Genomic DNA, 15,577 nt, shown 5'->3' on the forward strand with positions numbered 1-15,577 from the left:
AATAATATAGACGTTTGTTATTCATTGATTAGTGACTTTACGGCTTTTGAAGTCTGCCTAAAAGTGATTGTAGCTGCCTTCTAAATGTATGCAATGCCAATGCATTATTCATCAACGCTATGGCTTCGGATCAACACTCTCTCATGTCTAGATTTACATGTGTCAGCATTCCTGTGATGATGTCACCAACCACGCACGCACGCACGCACGCACGCACGCACACACACACACACACACACACACACACACACACACACACACACACACACACACACACACACACACACACACACACACACACACACACACACACACACACACACACACACACACAATGAATACACACACACACACACAATGAATACACACACACACACACAATGAATACACACACACACACACAATGAATACACACACACACACACACAATGAATATACACACACACACACACACACACTGAATACGGTCACACACACAAACACACACACACAAACACACTGTTAAATTCCGTCAACAAACCCTGTCAACATCTATCTTTTTTATGTCTCAGAAGGGGTGACATCCTGAAGGACACTTAAGGATTTATAAAGGTACAATATGTTTCTATATGACCCCAAAACACTTCAGGGATGACTAACTGAAAGGTATTGAAGATGTGTGTCTCTGGGGTGAGGCAGGACTAGTTCTAGGGGATGTCAGAACGCTGGACAGAGCACTGGAGGCATGTGAAGCTAGGCGGAAAGAAGCTCTCAGTCCACTAGGAGACTTTAATAAGCAGAAACAGCAAAGCGACTGCCCCATCAATCTCTATCTCTCCCTGTCTCTCTTTCTTTCTCCCTCTCTCTCTCTTTTTCCCTTTATCTCAAACACACATCTGTCTCTTACCCAAGGTCTTGGAGGATCAACTACCTCGCTTTCCCATCAAGGTGCATGAATTGACCAGCAACACACATACACACACACACGTAGGTGCATTCGCACGCACACGCACACTCTCACACATGCACCCTACACACACACACACACACACACACACACACACACACACACACACACACACACACATACACACACCAACACACACACTCCTCCTACTCACCAGAGAAGGTAATATTGAATCCCTCGTAGGATATAGAAAAGTCAGATATAAATCGCAGTTGGGCCTTGAAGTTCCCGTAGAGCCCTGCATTGGTGTGGGAGGGTAGCTCATTACCCGTGAGGCGCGCCAGGGGCTGGATGAAGCTTCCATTCTCTGTGATGAGCAGGTAGTCATGGTGATCTTCCAGGTGGAAGTTGTTGAAAGTGAATTGGACTCCTATTGGGACAAACACAAAGGTGTTCAGCCAATAATAAGCCAGGTCTAGAGGTGCACAGCCAATAATAAGCCAAGTCCAGAGGAGAACAGCCAATACTATGGTTCAAGCTACCTGTCAGCCTCCCCTGATTAAATTATCAAATTCAATGAAACGGCGGCTTAATCTGAGAGGAGAAAAGCCAAGTGGAGATAGAGAGTGGACTTAATCTCATTACATTCAAAGTTGAGGTCAGTTCATATAAAAACAGGGCTCTGGGTTTTATTTTCTTGAAGGAGGGGGATGATAGAGAGACTGCATTTCAATTTGCAGTGATTATTCAGAGAAACATAATGGTCGTCCATATTGAATATCTTTGCAGACATGGGGAAATTAAAATTCCAAAGAATTTTCATTCTCCACCCAGAGCCTTGTATTATAATGATATTTCAGAGAGATGGGCTGGGCTGGGAAGAGGACCTATAGTGAATTCATGTCCCACAATGCCTTTCACCAAGCTGCTGATAAAGTGAATAGGAGTCGATTTTTCAGTTTATTAGTTCATATATAATTCTACAGTATCAACATTTGTGCGTATTGTTTGTCTGTCATTTGTATATGTTATATATCTGCAGACGGAATAGCTGTCTATGTCAACAAGAGTTATGATGGGTCACATTCCACAAAAAACACTTCAGGTTTGTAGTACCATGAGAACATTGTGTGATTATAGGCAGAATAGAATTCGAGTGTCAGCTACCTAGGAACATTCAATATATATTCTCAAACTTCATTTAGAAGTCATCACTTATGTTGTTGGCTAATTCCAGACATGGATGACCCATTCTCGACCAATAGGGAAGGGAGGTAAGCTAACCAAGGCTTACCTTTGCCAATCTAGACCAATAGAGAAAGGATCTCAGGGAGGACTCTAAGCTAACCAAGGCTTACCTTTGCCAATCTAGACCAATAGAAAAAGGATCTCAGGGAGGACGCTAAGCTAGCCAAGGCTTACCTTTGCCAATCTAGACCAATAGAGAAAGGATCTCAGGGAGGACGCTAAGCTAACCAAGGCTTACCTTTGCCAATCTAGACCAATAGAGAAAGGATCTCAGGGAGGACGCTAAGCTAACCAAGGCTTACGTTTGCCAATCTAGACCAATAGAAAAAGGATCTCAGGGAGGACGCTAAGCTAGCCAAGGCTTACCTTTGCCAATCTAGACCAATAGAGAAAGGATCTCAGGGAGGACGCTAAGCTAACCAAGGCTTACCTTTGCCAATCTAGACCAATAGAGAAAGGATCTCAGGGAGGACGCTAAGCTAACCAAGGCTTACCTTTGCCATGGCTGACCTCCACAGTCCAGGTACAGTTGAGTGAGCTGGGATACATCTCAGGATATCCAGGAGACAGGATGGTGCCGCCGGGCCCTCGCACGTCCCCTCCACACAACGCTGGGGAACAAAGAGGGTGAAACACTTTATTGTTCATGTTTTTGCAGAGAACAGATATATGCCAGTGTTTCTATGTCAAACAGTTTTGTTATATTTCAGTCTTCTGTATACGAAAGTGTAATATATTTCAACTCTATTTCTGACATGTTAGAGGTGTCTTCTTTTTTTCAATCCCATAATTGTGTGTGACGTGTACACCTCTGTTTTAAAGTAGATGTGTTCAAGGCTACCAAGAAACACTCTGTGTGACCCTGATTTAGCCCACTGCAGTAAAAGGTTAACTCAACCCTCTGAGCCACACAAACAACCCGAGCTGGCGGAAGCACAGCGTCAGCGATGCAGGAACTCTTGGAGCAGATTGAGGGGTTAAGTGTCTTCCTTAAGGGAGCTACGACAGCCATGTTAAATCATGGACAAACAGTAACTCTCAGTGTAAAGCGAAGTCAGTTTGGCACGTTTTATCTGATGTGACGTTGTTCTGTAACTCTGAGGGAGATTGAGGAAGTGAAACCTCTCTTATTCTCTTCCTCCTCTCAACCTCTCCTCTCTTCCTTCTCAGCATGCACTAGTACTTATCTGTCCCAGACAGATGCAGTTCTGTATCAATAATGAATGGAGCAACCTAATAGGCTTTGTATTAAGCACTTAATACAAAGCCTTATCGTACAGGGAAATGTGGACAACTACATTGATCTTATTCTGTTCCTCCCTCTCTCTCTCTCTCTCTCTCTCTCTCTCTCTCTCTCTCTCTCTCTCTCTGTCTCTCTCTCTCTCTGTCTCTCTTTCCCCTTCCCTCTCCCTCTCCCTCTCTCTCTCTCACTCTCTATATCTCTCACTCACTCTCTATATCTCTCACTCTCTGAGCAAGAAAATAACTGAACAATATGTTTCATTTTGACATGCTGTGCCCTCAATTTCCATATCGAAGAACCCAGAATATCAACATTTCAGCACATCAGGACCCTCATTTGCATGCCCTGGCATGGAGTTCCCCACTATTCCACTTAGGTCAGCTTCCCCAACCCTCCACCCCCCTCCCTCTTACCCCCAATGCATACATAAAAGCCTTCAGAGTCATAGCAGGAGGCAGGTGAGGTGAGATGACAAGCTATAGCGCAGGTAAAAGGTGCTCCCGGATCCCTAATCTGGTGAGGAGATCAGTTCCTATCAGGCCAAGCAGCCATCACAGCAAATTGCCTCTGTGATTCACCTGCACATACAGCCTAATGGCCTGGCATTGAATTGCATTGTCTCAGTTTAGCTTTCTCCCTGGACAAGAAAATAGATCTCTGAAATCTAAACACGGAGAGACGAACACGCTAAAAGGTTTTGTCAGTCCCAGAGTCACTGGGCTGATTCTCTTTCACCAGGCAGCCAATTTACATGAACTGTCATTGACTCAAGTATTGAACAACCACTCTTGTAGGCTAAAACACAAAAACACAATTCAATCCTTCATTGGTTTTGTCAATAGGCAGTTTGGCGTTATCTTTGGCATCATATCATATGAGAGAATATTTAAACTAATCGAGGCCTGTTGAAAGTGATTATTCAAAATTTGATAACTCAAGATTTGATAGCTCAAGATTTGATACAATTTGAAAGCTCAAGATTTAATAAGATTTGAAAGCTCGTGATTTGATAGCTCAAGATTTGATAGCTCAAGATTTGAAAGCTCAAGATGCCCTATAGAGAAACCCTCCTGTTCCTGGACAGCTACCCTCCTGTAGGTTTTCACTCCAACCCTGTTCCTGGAGAGCGACCCTCCTGTAGGTTATAACTCCAACCCTGTTCCTGGAGAGCGACCCTCCTGTAGGTTTTAACTCCAACACTGTTCCTGGAGAGCTACCCTCCTGTAGGTTTTCACACCAACCCTGTTTCTGGAGAGCGACCCTCCTGTAGGTTTTAACTCCAACACTGTTCCTGGAGAGTTACCTTCCTGTAGGTTTTCACACCAACACTGTTCCTGGAGAGTACCTTCCTGTAGGTTTTCACACCAACACTGTTCCTGGAGAGTTACCCTCCTGTAGGTTTTCACACCAACCCTGTTCCTGGAGAGTTACCCTCCTGTAGGTTTTCACACCAACCCTGTTCCTGGAGAGTTACCCTCCTGTAGGTTTTCACACCAACCCTGTTCCTGGAGAGCTACCCCCCTGTAGGTTTTCACAACAACCCTGTTCCTGGAGAGCTACCCTCCTGTAGGTTTTCACACCAACCCTGTTCCTGGAGAGTTACCCTCCTGTAGGTTTTCACACCAACCCTGTTCCTGGAGAGCTACCCTCCTGTAGGTTTTCACACCAACCCTGTTCCTGGAGAGCTACCCCCCTGTAGGTTTTCACAACAACCCTGTTCCTGGAGAGTTACCGTGCTGTAGGTTTTCACTCCAACCCTGTTCCTGGAGAGCGACCCTCCTGTATGTTTTAACTCCAACCCTGTTCCTGGAGAGCCACTCTCCTGTAGGTTTTCACAACAACCCTGTTCCTGGAGAGTTACCGTGCTGTAGGTTTTCACTCCAACCCTGTTCCTGGAGAGCGACCCTCCTGTAGGTTTTAACTCCAACCCTGTTCCTGGAGAACCACCCTCCTGTAGGTTTTCAGTCCAACCCCAGCTGTAACTGACCTGATTCAGCGTATTCAGCTTATCAACCAGCTAATTTTTTGAATCAGGTGAGCTAGATAACCTACAGGATGGTAGTTCTCCAGGAACAGAGCATTAGCCTGGTGGTCAGATATGTACTATGGAAAGCCCAGATCTAGACTAGATCACTAACCAGGTGGTCAGATATGTACTATGGAAAGCCCAGATCTAGACTAGATCACTAACCTGGTGGTCAGATATGTATGATGGAGAGCACTGATCTAGACTAGATCACTAACCTGGTGGTCCGATATGTACCACGGAAAGCCCTGATCTAGACTAGATCACTAACCTGGTGGTCAGATATGTACTATGGAAATCCCCAGATCTAGACTAGATCACTAACCTGGTGGTCAGATATGTACTATGGAAAGCCCAGATCTAGACTAGATCACTAACCTGGTGGTCAGATATGTACTATACAAACTACTTTAGCCCATGTATTATGTGTTCAGCACCACAACGACCATGACATGTGAGGAACAAACACATCTGGTAAACAGGCTAATAGGATTCTGCCACAACCTTGGTCACCATGGCTACTGTCCATACCATGAAAAATAAACAGAGACCTGCAGACTGTGAATGCTTCCGCAGTTCATGACTTAGCCTAATGTACCCTGCACCTGAAAGTCACCTGAAAGTCACTCGGTTTGGAAATGATTTAAACTGGTTTGAACTGGTTCGTACCATCACAGGTGGGCAGAGGGTGGCTCCACCAGTGGTTTTTCTCACAGACCAGAGGTTCCTCGTGGCTTAGCCTGTATCCAGGGTCACAGCCGAACGACACAGTCGAACCGATGGTGAAGTCTTGACCGTAACGCAACCCGTTGACCGGGAAGCCCGGGTCCTGGCAGGAGTAGGTGTCCACAGTCACGCCTGAAGATTAAAATATTATGGGGTCAACATCATCAAACGTCTCATACAGGGAATAGGAAGCTTAAACAATTTGAAATCAGAGTTAGAGCTAAAAGTATGGGTAGAGTTTGTTCTGACCACATGATCTGACCAGGAACTCCTGGGTCACTATACTAGACTAGTACTATGGTAAATGATCTGACCAGGAACACCTGGGTCACTACATAAGACTAGTACTATGGTAGATGATCTGACCAGGAACACCTGGGTCACTATACTAGACTAGTACTATGGTAGATGATCTGACCAGGAACACCTGGGTCATTACACTTGACTAGTACTATGGTAGATGATCTGACCAGGAACACCTGGGTCATTACACTTGACTAGTACTATGGTAGATGATCTGACCAGGAACACCTGGGTCATTACATTAGACTAGTACTATGGTAGATGATCTGACCAGGAACACCTGGGTCATTACACTAGACTAGTACTATGGTAGATGATCTGACCAGGAACACCTGGGTCACTACACTAGACTAGTACTATGGTAGATGATCTGACCAGGAACTCCTGGGTCACTACACTAGACTAGTACTATGGTAGATGATCTGACAAGGAACACCTGGGTCACTACACTAGACTTACTCTCATAGATGATCTTAAATCCACTGTTGGAGCGGCTGTTGTCGGTGGTGAAGAGCATGTACAGGTGGTTAGTACTACTGAACAGGAACTGGGGCACCTGGGTACCGTTGAATGAGCCGACCAGAGGAGAGAGCAGGTTGGGCCCATCGTGGATCTCCAGGAAGTCATAGCCCAGCTCTGTCTGAAACCTGGACCAATGACAGAAGAGGAATTATGAAATATACACATTTTATTTACTTGTGATAATACATAGTCAGTGCTACAGTTGCATAAACTTTGATTGAATCTACTACTGCACTAAAAAACACTTTCAAAGAAGACTTTATAAATATACAATAAATAAGCAATAAGATTCCATTATGGGTGTATTCATTGATGCAGAAATCCATTCTCCATACTCAACAGTTTGGGAATGCTAATAGAATAAAATAGAATACATTGAACAACTTTAATGATATAATGGACAAGTACTTGTCAAAGGTGATCTTGATGGAGCGTCCGGGCTCGGTCTCGATGACCCACTCACAGCTGAGGGAACCTTTATAGTATCCAGGCCACCCTGGGGACAGGATTACCCCACTGGGAGAGGAGAAGTGGCCTCCACAGGGGGCTATGGAGGGGAGGGGGGAGAGAGATTTTTAAGAGAGAGAGTTTTAAATAACTCCAAATGCCCTGCTTGATGATCTAATCTGGCAAACAGCATCATACAGCGTACTGTACATGCTAACATGAGGCTCTTTATTCCTTCTCCATCTGAGTGATGTCACCACAGCATCAGGGACATAAGGTGCAGGGTGAATGACTGACAGAAAGACAGATTGAAGGTGACTGCTTGGCCTACAGTACCCTTGTTTTCTGTCCCGAATCCCCAGGTGTCCCTAAGCCTTCCCTAGTATCCTCGAACACACAGGTGAGTGTCCTCTAGTATCCTACAACATACAGGTGAGTGTCCTCTAGTATCCTACAACATACAGGTGAGTATCCTCTAGTATCCTCCAACACACAGGTGAGTGTCCTCTAGTATCCTACAAAATACAGGTGAGTGTCCTCTAGTATCCTACAACACACAGGTGAGTGTCCTCTAGTATCCTACAACACACAGGTGAGTGTCCTCTAGTATCCTCCAACACACAGGTGAGTGTCCTCTAGTATCCTCCAACACACAGGTGAGTATCCTCTAGTATCCTACAACACACAGGTGAGTGTCCTCTAGTATCCTCCAACACACAGGTGAGTGTCCTCTAGTATCCTCCAACACACAGGTGAGTGTCCTCTAGTATCCTCCAACACACAGGTGAGTGTCCTCTAGTATCCTACAACACACAGGTGAGTGTCCTCTAGTATCCTACAACACACAGGTGAGTGTCCTCTAGTATCCTACAACACACAGGTGAGTGTCCTCTAGTATCCTACAACACACAGGTGAGTGTCCTCTAGTATGCAATCCGCTTACACTCACTTAGACTTTTGTCTGTGTCAGGAACAGGGTAATTACCCTAAAATACATGCATGTACGGACGTGCACATGTACACGTAGGCACACACACACAAACATGCACTCACACACGCACACACCTACACACACCCAACACAAACACACCCAGTCTCTCCTCTCCCCAGGAAGAGCAGGATAATTACCTTCACATTTAGGGATGGGTCCGCTCCACATCACCTTGCCGTTTTCCAGCTCACAGGTGATGGTCTGGGAGCCCTGGGTCTTGATGAAGCCGTCCTCACAGATCACTGAGATGGAGCTGCCCAGTTGGAAGTTGTCCCCGAAGCGCCTCGCATTTATCGGGACGCCTGGGTCGGGACACTCGTTGTGGCCGAACGCTGAAAACACAAATGTTTTCATTTCGCTTTGCCAGATGTAACCGTACTGCTAACTGATTTGCCTCCTTGTCTGTCCCTGTCGCCTTACTGGGCTCCAACCAATGATCTTTCTTGTCTGTCCCTGTCGCCTTACTGGGCTCCAACCAATGATCTTCCTTGTCTGTCCCTGTCACCTTACTGGGCTCCAACCAATGATCTTCTGATCGTACACCCATGTAACTGCTAGCTTGAAAACCTACAAACAAGTTGTGCCACGGAAACTCATCTGATTAAATGGCGTCATTGGTGACATTTCATGCTGTGGGGTGAGTTTATTCGGTACAATCTATCCCTAATTTTTACATTTGAGATGACTGAGCGGTTGGGGCGAGGATAGTTATGGTCTGAGTTGGTTGCTCAAATCTAGAGTAGGATTGTAAAGACAAACAGAAGCCAACACTTCACTTCTAGTGACACCAGCATAGATTGAGCATAGACCTCGTAACAAAAGTGAAGTTGAAAGGGCTCTAGCGTTAAGCATTAAGAGACTCAAGACGATAGTCCAGGGCACTTCACGACATGAAAACAACCACTTTCCCCTAAAGGGTGTAGTGCTAGTGACCTCAAAGCAATTTTTTCAGAACTTTATGAAGCGTAGAGGGGATTTAATCCCTGCAGGAAGATGTCTTCCAAGTAAATTGGCCTTAAACTCTTGTTACCATAGCCTCGCAGGTCAAGTCAGACTGACTGACTGATGGATGTCTTGAGACAGAAAGCCCCCCAGTCGAACATAACATCAGTGCAACATTGCTCAATCATGTCACTGACAGTACCTTACTAAAATAACATGGAGTTTGGTTGTCCATCAGAAAGGCCAGCTCCTACAATTGTTCCTAATGACTTGGGCCTTATTTGCACAAAAGATTTCATGGCCTCTTTTTTCCCCCACATTCTTTTGACAGAAGTGATGGATTGGCGTGACATTTTGCGTCTCCTTCAGAAAGCAACAGTTATGAGGCCATTTTGAAAAGGATAACCATAACTGTGAGGGCAAAGTCGATTGGGTGGAAATTGATTGAGCCCTTACGTGATAACTAAAAACAATTGAAACAGATTTGAGATAGGCCAGGGTAGGACAAATATCATAAGGATACAATCAGGACAAAATATACAAGGACTATAGTCATTACTGTAAAGTCACCACAAGGTGCCACAAAACGAAAGAAATGGCCACAGCTAACATTACCAAGGGCCAAACTCAATTGCACTTGGTTTATGGCAGAGTAACCATGGAAATAGCACAACATGGGTTCAACTGAACTGAGCCCTAATCAACTAACATGGTCAAATCAAACGAAGGACAGCACAGAACGCAACATCAAGGTGAAACCTACTGCTGTAGGTGATGTTGAACCCTCGTCCGGCCATGGAGTGGTCGGCCTGGAACTCCAGCCTCAGTATGTTAGTGTTACTGTCGAGGTGGGAGGGGGACTCGGTCCCCGAGAAGCGTCCCAGGACGGTGGCGTCCAGCAGCTCGCCATCCTTCACGGTGAGGAAGTCGTAAGGCGCCTCCAGGTCAAAGTCGTTGAAGGCAAGGTGGATGCGGCTGCCGGGTTCCGATAGGATCAGCCACACACAGTTCATGTTGTTGCTGTAGCCTTCTGGGTAGTCGGGTGATAGGACTGTACCCATTGGCGCTGTGAAGTTGGACAGGCATGGGACTGTAGAGGAGAGGGATGGGGAAAAAGACAAAAGATGGCGTAAACGCACTTCATAATGCCTGGAACTGAATGTAGCAGAAACTGATGAAACATCTGTTAATATGGTATCAACATCATAATCTACAGGGATCTGGTATCACTGGTTTTGATTACAGAAATGCAGTGATAAGACACTGACAAGACTGTATATTGATATGGGAGACAAGACACTACGCTGTACCAAGACAATACACTCTACCAAGACACTACCATCTACCAAGACACTACCATTTACCAAGACACTAACCTCTACCAAGACACTACCCTCTAACAAGACAATACAGTCTACCAAGACACTATCCTCTAACAAGACACTACCCTCTACCAACACAATACACTCTACCAAGACACTACCATCTACCAAGACACTACCATCTACCAAGACACTAACCTCTACCAAGACACTACCCTCTAACAAGACAATACACTCTACCAAGACACTACCCTCTACCAAGACACTAACCTCTAACAAGACAATACACTCTACCAAGACACTACCATCTACCAAGACACTACCCTCTACCAAGACACTACCCTCTACCAAGACACTAACCTCTAACAAGACAATACACTCTACCAAGACACTAACCTCTACCAAGACACTACCCTCTACCAAGACACTAACCTCTACCAAGACACTACCATCTACCAAGACACTAAACTCCACCAAGACAATACCCTCTACCAAGACACTACCCTCTACCAAGACACTACCCTCTACCAAGACACTACCATCTACCAAGACACTAACCTCTACCAAGACACTAACCTCTACCAAGACAATAACCTCTACCAAGACACTAACCTCTACCAAGACACTACCATCTACCAAGACACTAACCTCTACCAAGACACTACCATCTACCAAGACACCATCCTCTACCAAGACACTACCCTCTACCAATACACTAAACTCTACCAAGACACTACCCTCTACCAAGACACTACCCTCTACCAAGACACTAACTTATACCAAGACACTACCCTCTACCAAGACACCAAACTCTACCAATACACTACCCTCTACCAATACACTATCCTCTACCAAGACACTACCATCTACCAAGACACTAAACTCCACCAAGACAATACCCTCTACCAAGACACTACCCTCTACCAAGACACTAACCTCTACCAAGACACTACCATCTACCAAGACACTAAACTCCACCAAGACAATACCCTCTACCAAGACACTAACTTATACCAAGACACTACCATCTACCAAGACACTACCCTCTACCAAGACACTACCCTCTACCAAGACACTACCATCTACCAAGACACTTAATTCCACCAAGACAATACCCTCTACCAAGACACTAATCTCTACCAAGACACTAACCTCTACCAAGACACTAAACTCTACCAAGACACTACCATCTACCAAGACACTACCCTCTACCAAGACACTAAACTCTACCAAGACACTACCATCTACCAAGACACTACCCTACACCAAGACACTACCCTCTACCAAGACACTACCCTCTACCAAGACACTAAACTCTACCAAGACACTACCATCTACCAAGACACTACCCTCTACCAAGACACTACCATCTACCAAGACACTATCCTCTACCAAGACACTAACCTCGACCAAGACACTACCATCTACCAAGACACTACCCTCTACCAAGACACTACCCTCTACCAAGACACTAACCTCTAACAAGACAATACACTCTACCAAGACACTACCATCTACCAAGACACTGCCCTCTACCAAGACACTACCCTCTACCAAGACACTAACCTCTAACAAGACAATACACTCTACCAAGACACTAACTTCTACCAAGACACTACCCTATACCAAGACACTAACCTCTACCAAGACACTACCATCTACCAAGACACTACCCTCTACCAAGACACTACCATCTACCAAGACACTAACCTCTACCAAGACACTACCCTCTAACAAGACACTACCCTCTACCAAGACACTACCCTCTACCAAGACACTACCATCTACCAAGACACTAAACTCCACCAAGACAATACCCTCTACCAAGACACTAACTTATACCAAGACACTACCATCTACCAAGACACTACCCTCTACCAAGACACTAACCTCTACCAAGACACTACCATCTACCAAGACACTACCCTCTACCAAGACACTACCATCTACCAAGACACTAACCTCTACCAAGACACCAAACTCTACCAATACACTACCCTCTACCAATACACTATCCTCTACCAAGACACTACCATCTACCAAGACACTAAACTCCACCAAGACAATACCCTCTACCAAGACACTAACCTCTACCAAGACACTACCATCTACCAAGACACTAAACTCCACCAAGACAATACCCTCTACCAAGACACTAACTTATACCAAGACACTACCATCTACCAAGACACTACCCTCTACCAAGACACTACCCTCTACCAAGACACTACCATCTACCAAGACACTTAATTCCACCAAGACAATACCCTCTACCAAGACACTAATCTCTACCAAGACACTAACCTCTACCAAGACACTAAACTCTACCAAGACACTACCATCTACCAAGACACTACCCTCTACCAAGACACTAAACTCTACCAAGACACTAACTTATACCAATACACTACCATCTACCAAGACACTACCCTCTACCAAGACACTAAACTCTTCCAAGACACTACCATCTACCAAGACACTACCCTACACCAAGACACTACCCTCTACCAAGACACTAAACTCTACCAAGACACTACCATCTACCAAGACACTACCCTCTACCAAGACACTACCATCTACCAAGACACTACCCTCTACCAATACACTACCCTCTACCAAGACACTAAACTCTACCAAGACACTACCATCTACCAAGACACTAAACTCCACCAAGACAATACCCTCTACCAAGACACTAACTTATACCAAGACACTACCCTCTACCAAGACACTATCCTCTACCAAGACACTAACCTCGACCAAGACACTACCATCTACCAAGACACTACCCTCTACCAAGACACTACCCTCTACCAAGACACTAACCTCTAACAAGACAATACACTCTACCAAGACACTACCATCTACCAAGACACTACCCTCTACCAAGACACTACCCTCTACCAAGACACTAACCTCTAACAAGACAATACACTCTACCAAGACACTAACTTCTACCAAGACACTACCCTATACCAAGACACTAACCTCTATCAAGACACTACCATCTACCAAGACACTAAACTCCACCAAGACAATACCCTCTACCAAGACACTACCCTCTACCAAGACACTACCCTCTACCAAGACACTACCATCTACCAAGACACTAACCTCTACCAAGACACTACCCTCTAACAAGACACTACCCTCTACCAAGACACTACCCTCTACCAAGACACTACCATCTACCAAGACACTACCCTCTACCAAGACACTACCATCTACCAAGACACTAACCTCTACCAAGACACTACCCTCTAACAAGACACTACCATCTACCAAGACACTAACCTCTACCAAGACAATAACCTCTACCAAGACACTAACCTCTACCAAGACACTACCATCTACCAAGACACTACCCTCTACCAATACACTAAACTCTACCAAGACACTACCCTCTACCAAGACACTACCCTCTACCAAGACACTAACTTATACCAAGACACTACCCTCTACCAAGACACCAAACTCTACCAATACACTACCCTCTACCAATACACTATCCTCTACCAAGACACTACCATCTACCAAGACACTAAACTCCACCAAGACAATACCCTCTACCAAGACACTAACCTCTACCAAGACACTACCATCTACCAAGACACTAAACTCCACCAAGACAATACCCTCTACCAAGACACTAACTTATACCAAGACACTACCATCTACCAAGACACTACCCTCTACCAAGACACTACCCTCTACCAAGACACTACCATCTACCAAGACACTTAATTCCACCAAGACAATACCCTCTACCAAGACACTAATCTCTACCAAGACACTAACCTCTACCAAGACACTAAACTCTACCAAGACACTACCATCTACCAAGACACTACCCTCTACCAAGACACTAAACTCTACCAAGACACTAACCTCTACCAAGACACTAAACTCTACCAAGACACTACCATCTACCAAGACACTACCCTCTACCAAGACACTACCCTCTACCAAGACACTAAACTCTTCCAAGACACTACCATCTACCAAGACACTACCCTACACCAAGACACTACCCTCTACCAAGACACTACCCTCTACCAAGACACTAAACTCTACCAAGACACTACCATCTACCAAGACACTACCCTCTACCAAGACACTACCATCTACCAAGACACTACCCTCTACCAATACACTACCCTCTACCAAGACACTAAACTCTACCAAGACACTACCATCTACCAAGACACTAAACTCCACCAAGACAATACCCTCTACCAAGACACTAACTTATACCAAGACACTACCCTCTACCAAGACACTAAACTCTACCAAGACACTACCATCTACCAAGACACTAAACTCCACCAAGACAATACCCTCTACCAAGACACTAACTTATACCAAGACACTACCATCTACCAAAACACTACCCTCTACCAAGACACTACCCTCTACCAAGACACTACCATCTACCAAGACACTTAATTCCACCAAGACAATACCCTCTACCAAGACACTAATCTCTACCAAGACACTAACCTCTACCAAGACACTAACCTCTACCAAGACACTACCATCTACCAAGACACTAAACTCCACCAAGACAATACCCTCTACCAAGACACTAACTTATACCAAGACACTACCATCTACCAAGACACTACCCTCTACCAAGACACTACCCTCTACCAAGACACTACCATCTACCAATACACTACCCTCTACCAAGACACTAAACTCTACCAAGACACTACCATCTACCAAGACACTAAACTCCACCAAGACAATACCCTCTACCAAGACACTAACTTATACCAAGACACTACCATCTACCAAGACACTACCCTCTACCAAGACACTACCATCTACCAAGACACTACCCTCTACCAAGACACTACCCTCTACCAAGACACTAAACTCTACCAAGACACTACCATCTACCAAGACACTACCCTCTACC

The 15,577-nt window shown here is 45.1% G+C and overlaps 1 protein-coding gene across 1 annotated transcript in view; it reads right to left on the bottom strand.

Annotated features, from left to right (window-relative positions):
* Window positions 1-15,577, bottom strand: part of csmd3b (CUB and Sushi multiple domains 3b) — an 826,488-nt gene that overhangs the window by 308,213 nt on the left and 502,698 nt on the right. Inside the window, exons 14-20 of the mRNA XM_036953488.1 lie at window positions 10,098-10,424; window positions 8,530-8,724; window positions 7,363-7,501; window positions 6,892-7,079; window positions 6,073-6,261; window positions 2,629-2,745; window positions 1,101-1,316 (exon numbers count right to left, since the gene is read on the bottom strand). Coding sequence (XP_036809383.1) covers window positions 1,101-1,316; window positions 2,629-2,745; window positions 6,073-6,261; window positions 6,892-7,079; window positions 7,363-7,501; window positions 8,530-8,724; window positions 10,098-10,424 — 1,371 coding nt within the window. The remainder of the gene's footprint in view (window positions 1-1,100; window positions 1,317-2,628; window positions 2,746-6,072; window positions 6,262-6,891; window positions 7,080-7,362; window positions 7,502-8,529; window positions 8,725-10,097; window positions 10,425-15,577) is intronic.

Source organism: Oncorhynchus mykiss, chromosome 18, assembly GCF_013265735.2.
Source record: "Oncorhynchus mykiss isolate Arlee chromosome 18, USDA_OmykA_1.1, whole genome shotgun sequence".
Lineage (NCBI taxonomy): Eukaryota > Metazoa > Chordata > Actinopteri > Salmoniformes > Salmonidae > Oncorhynchus > Oncorhynchus mykiss.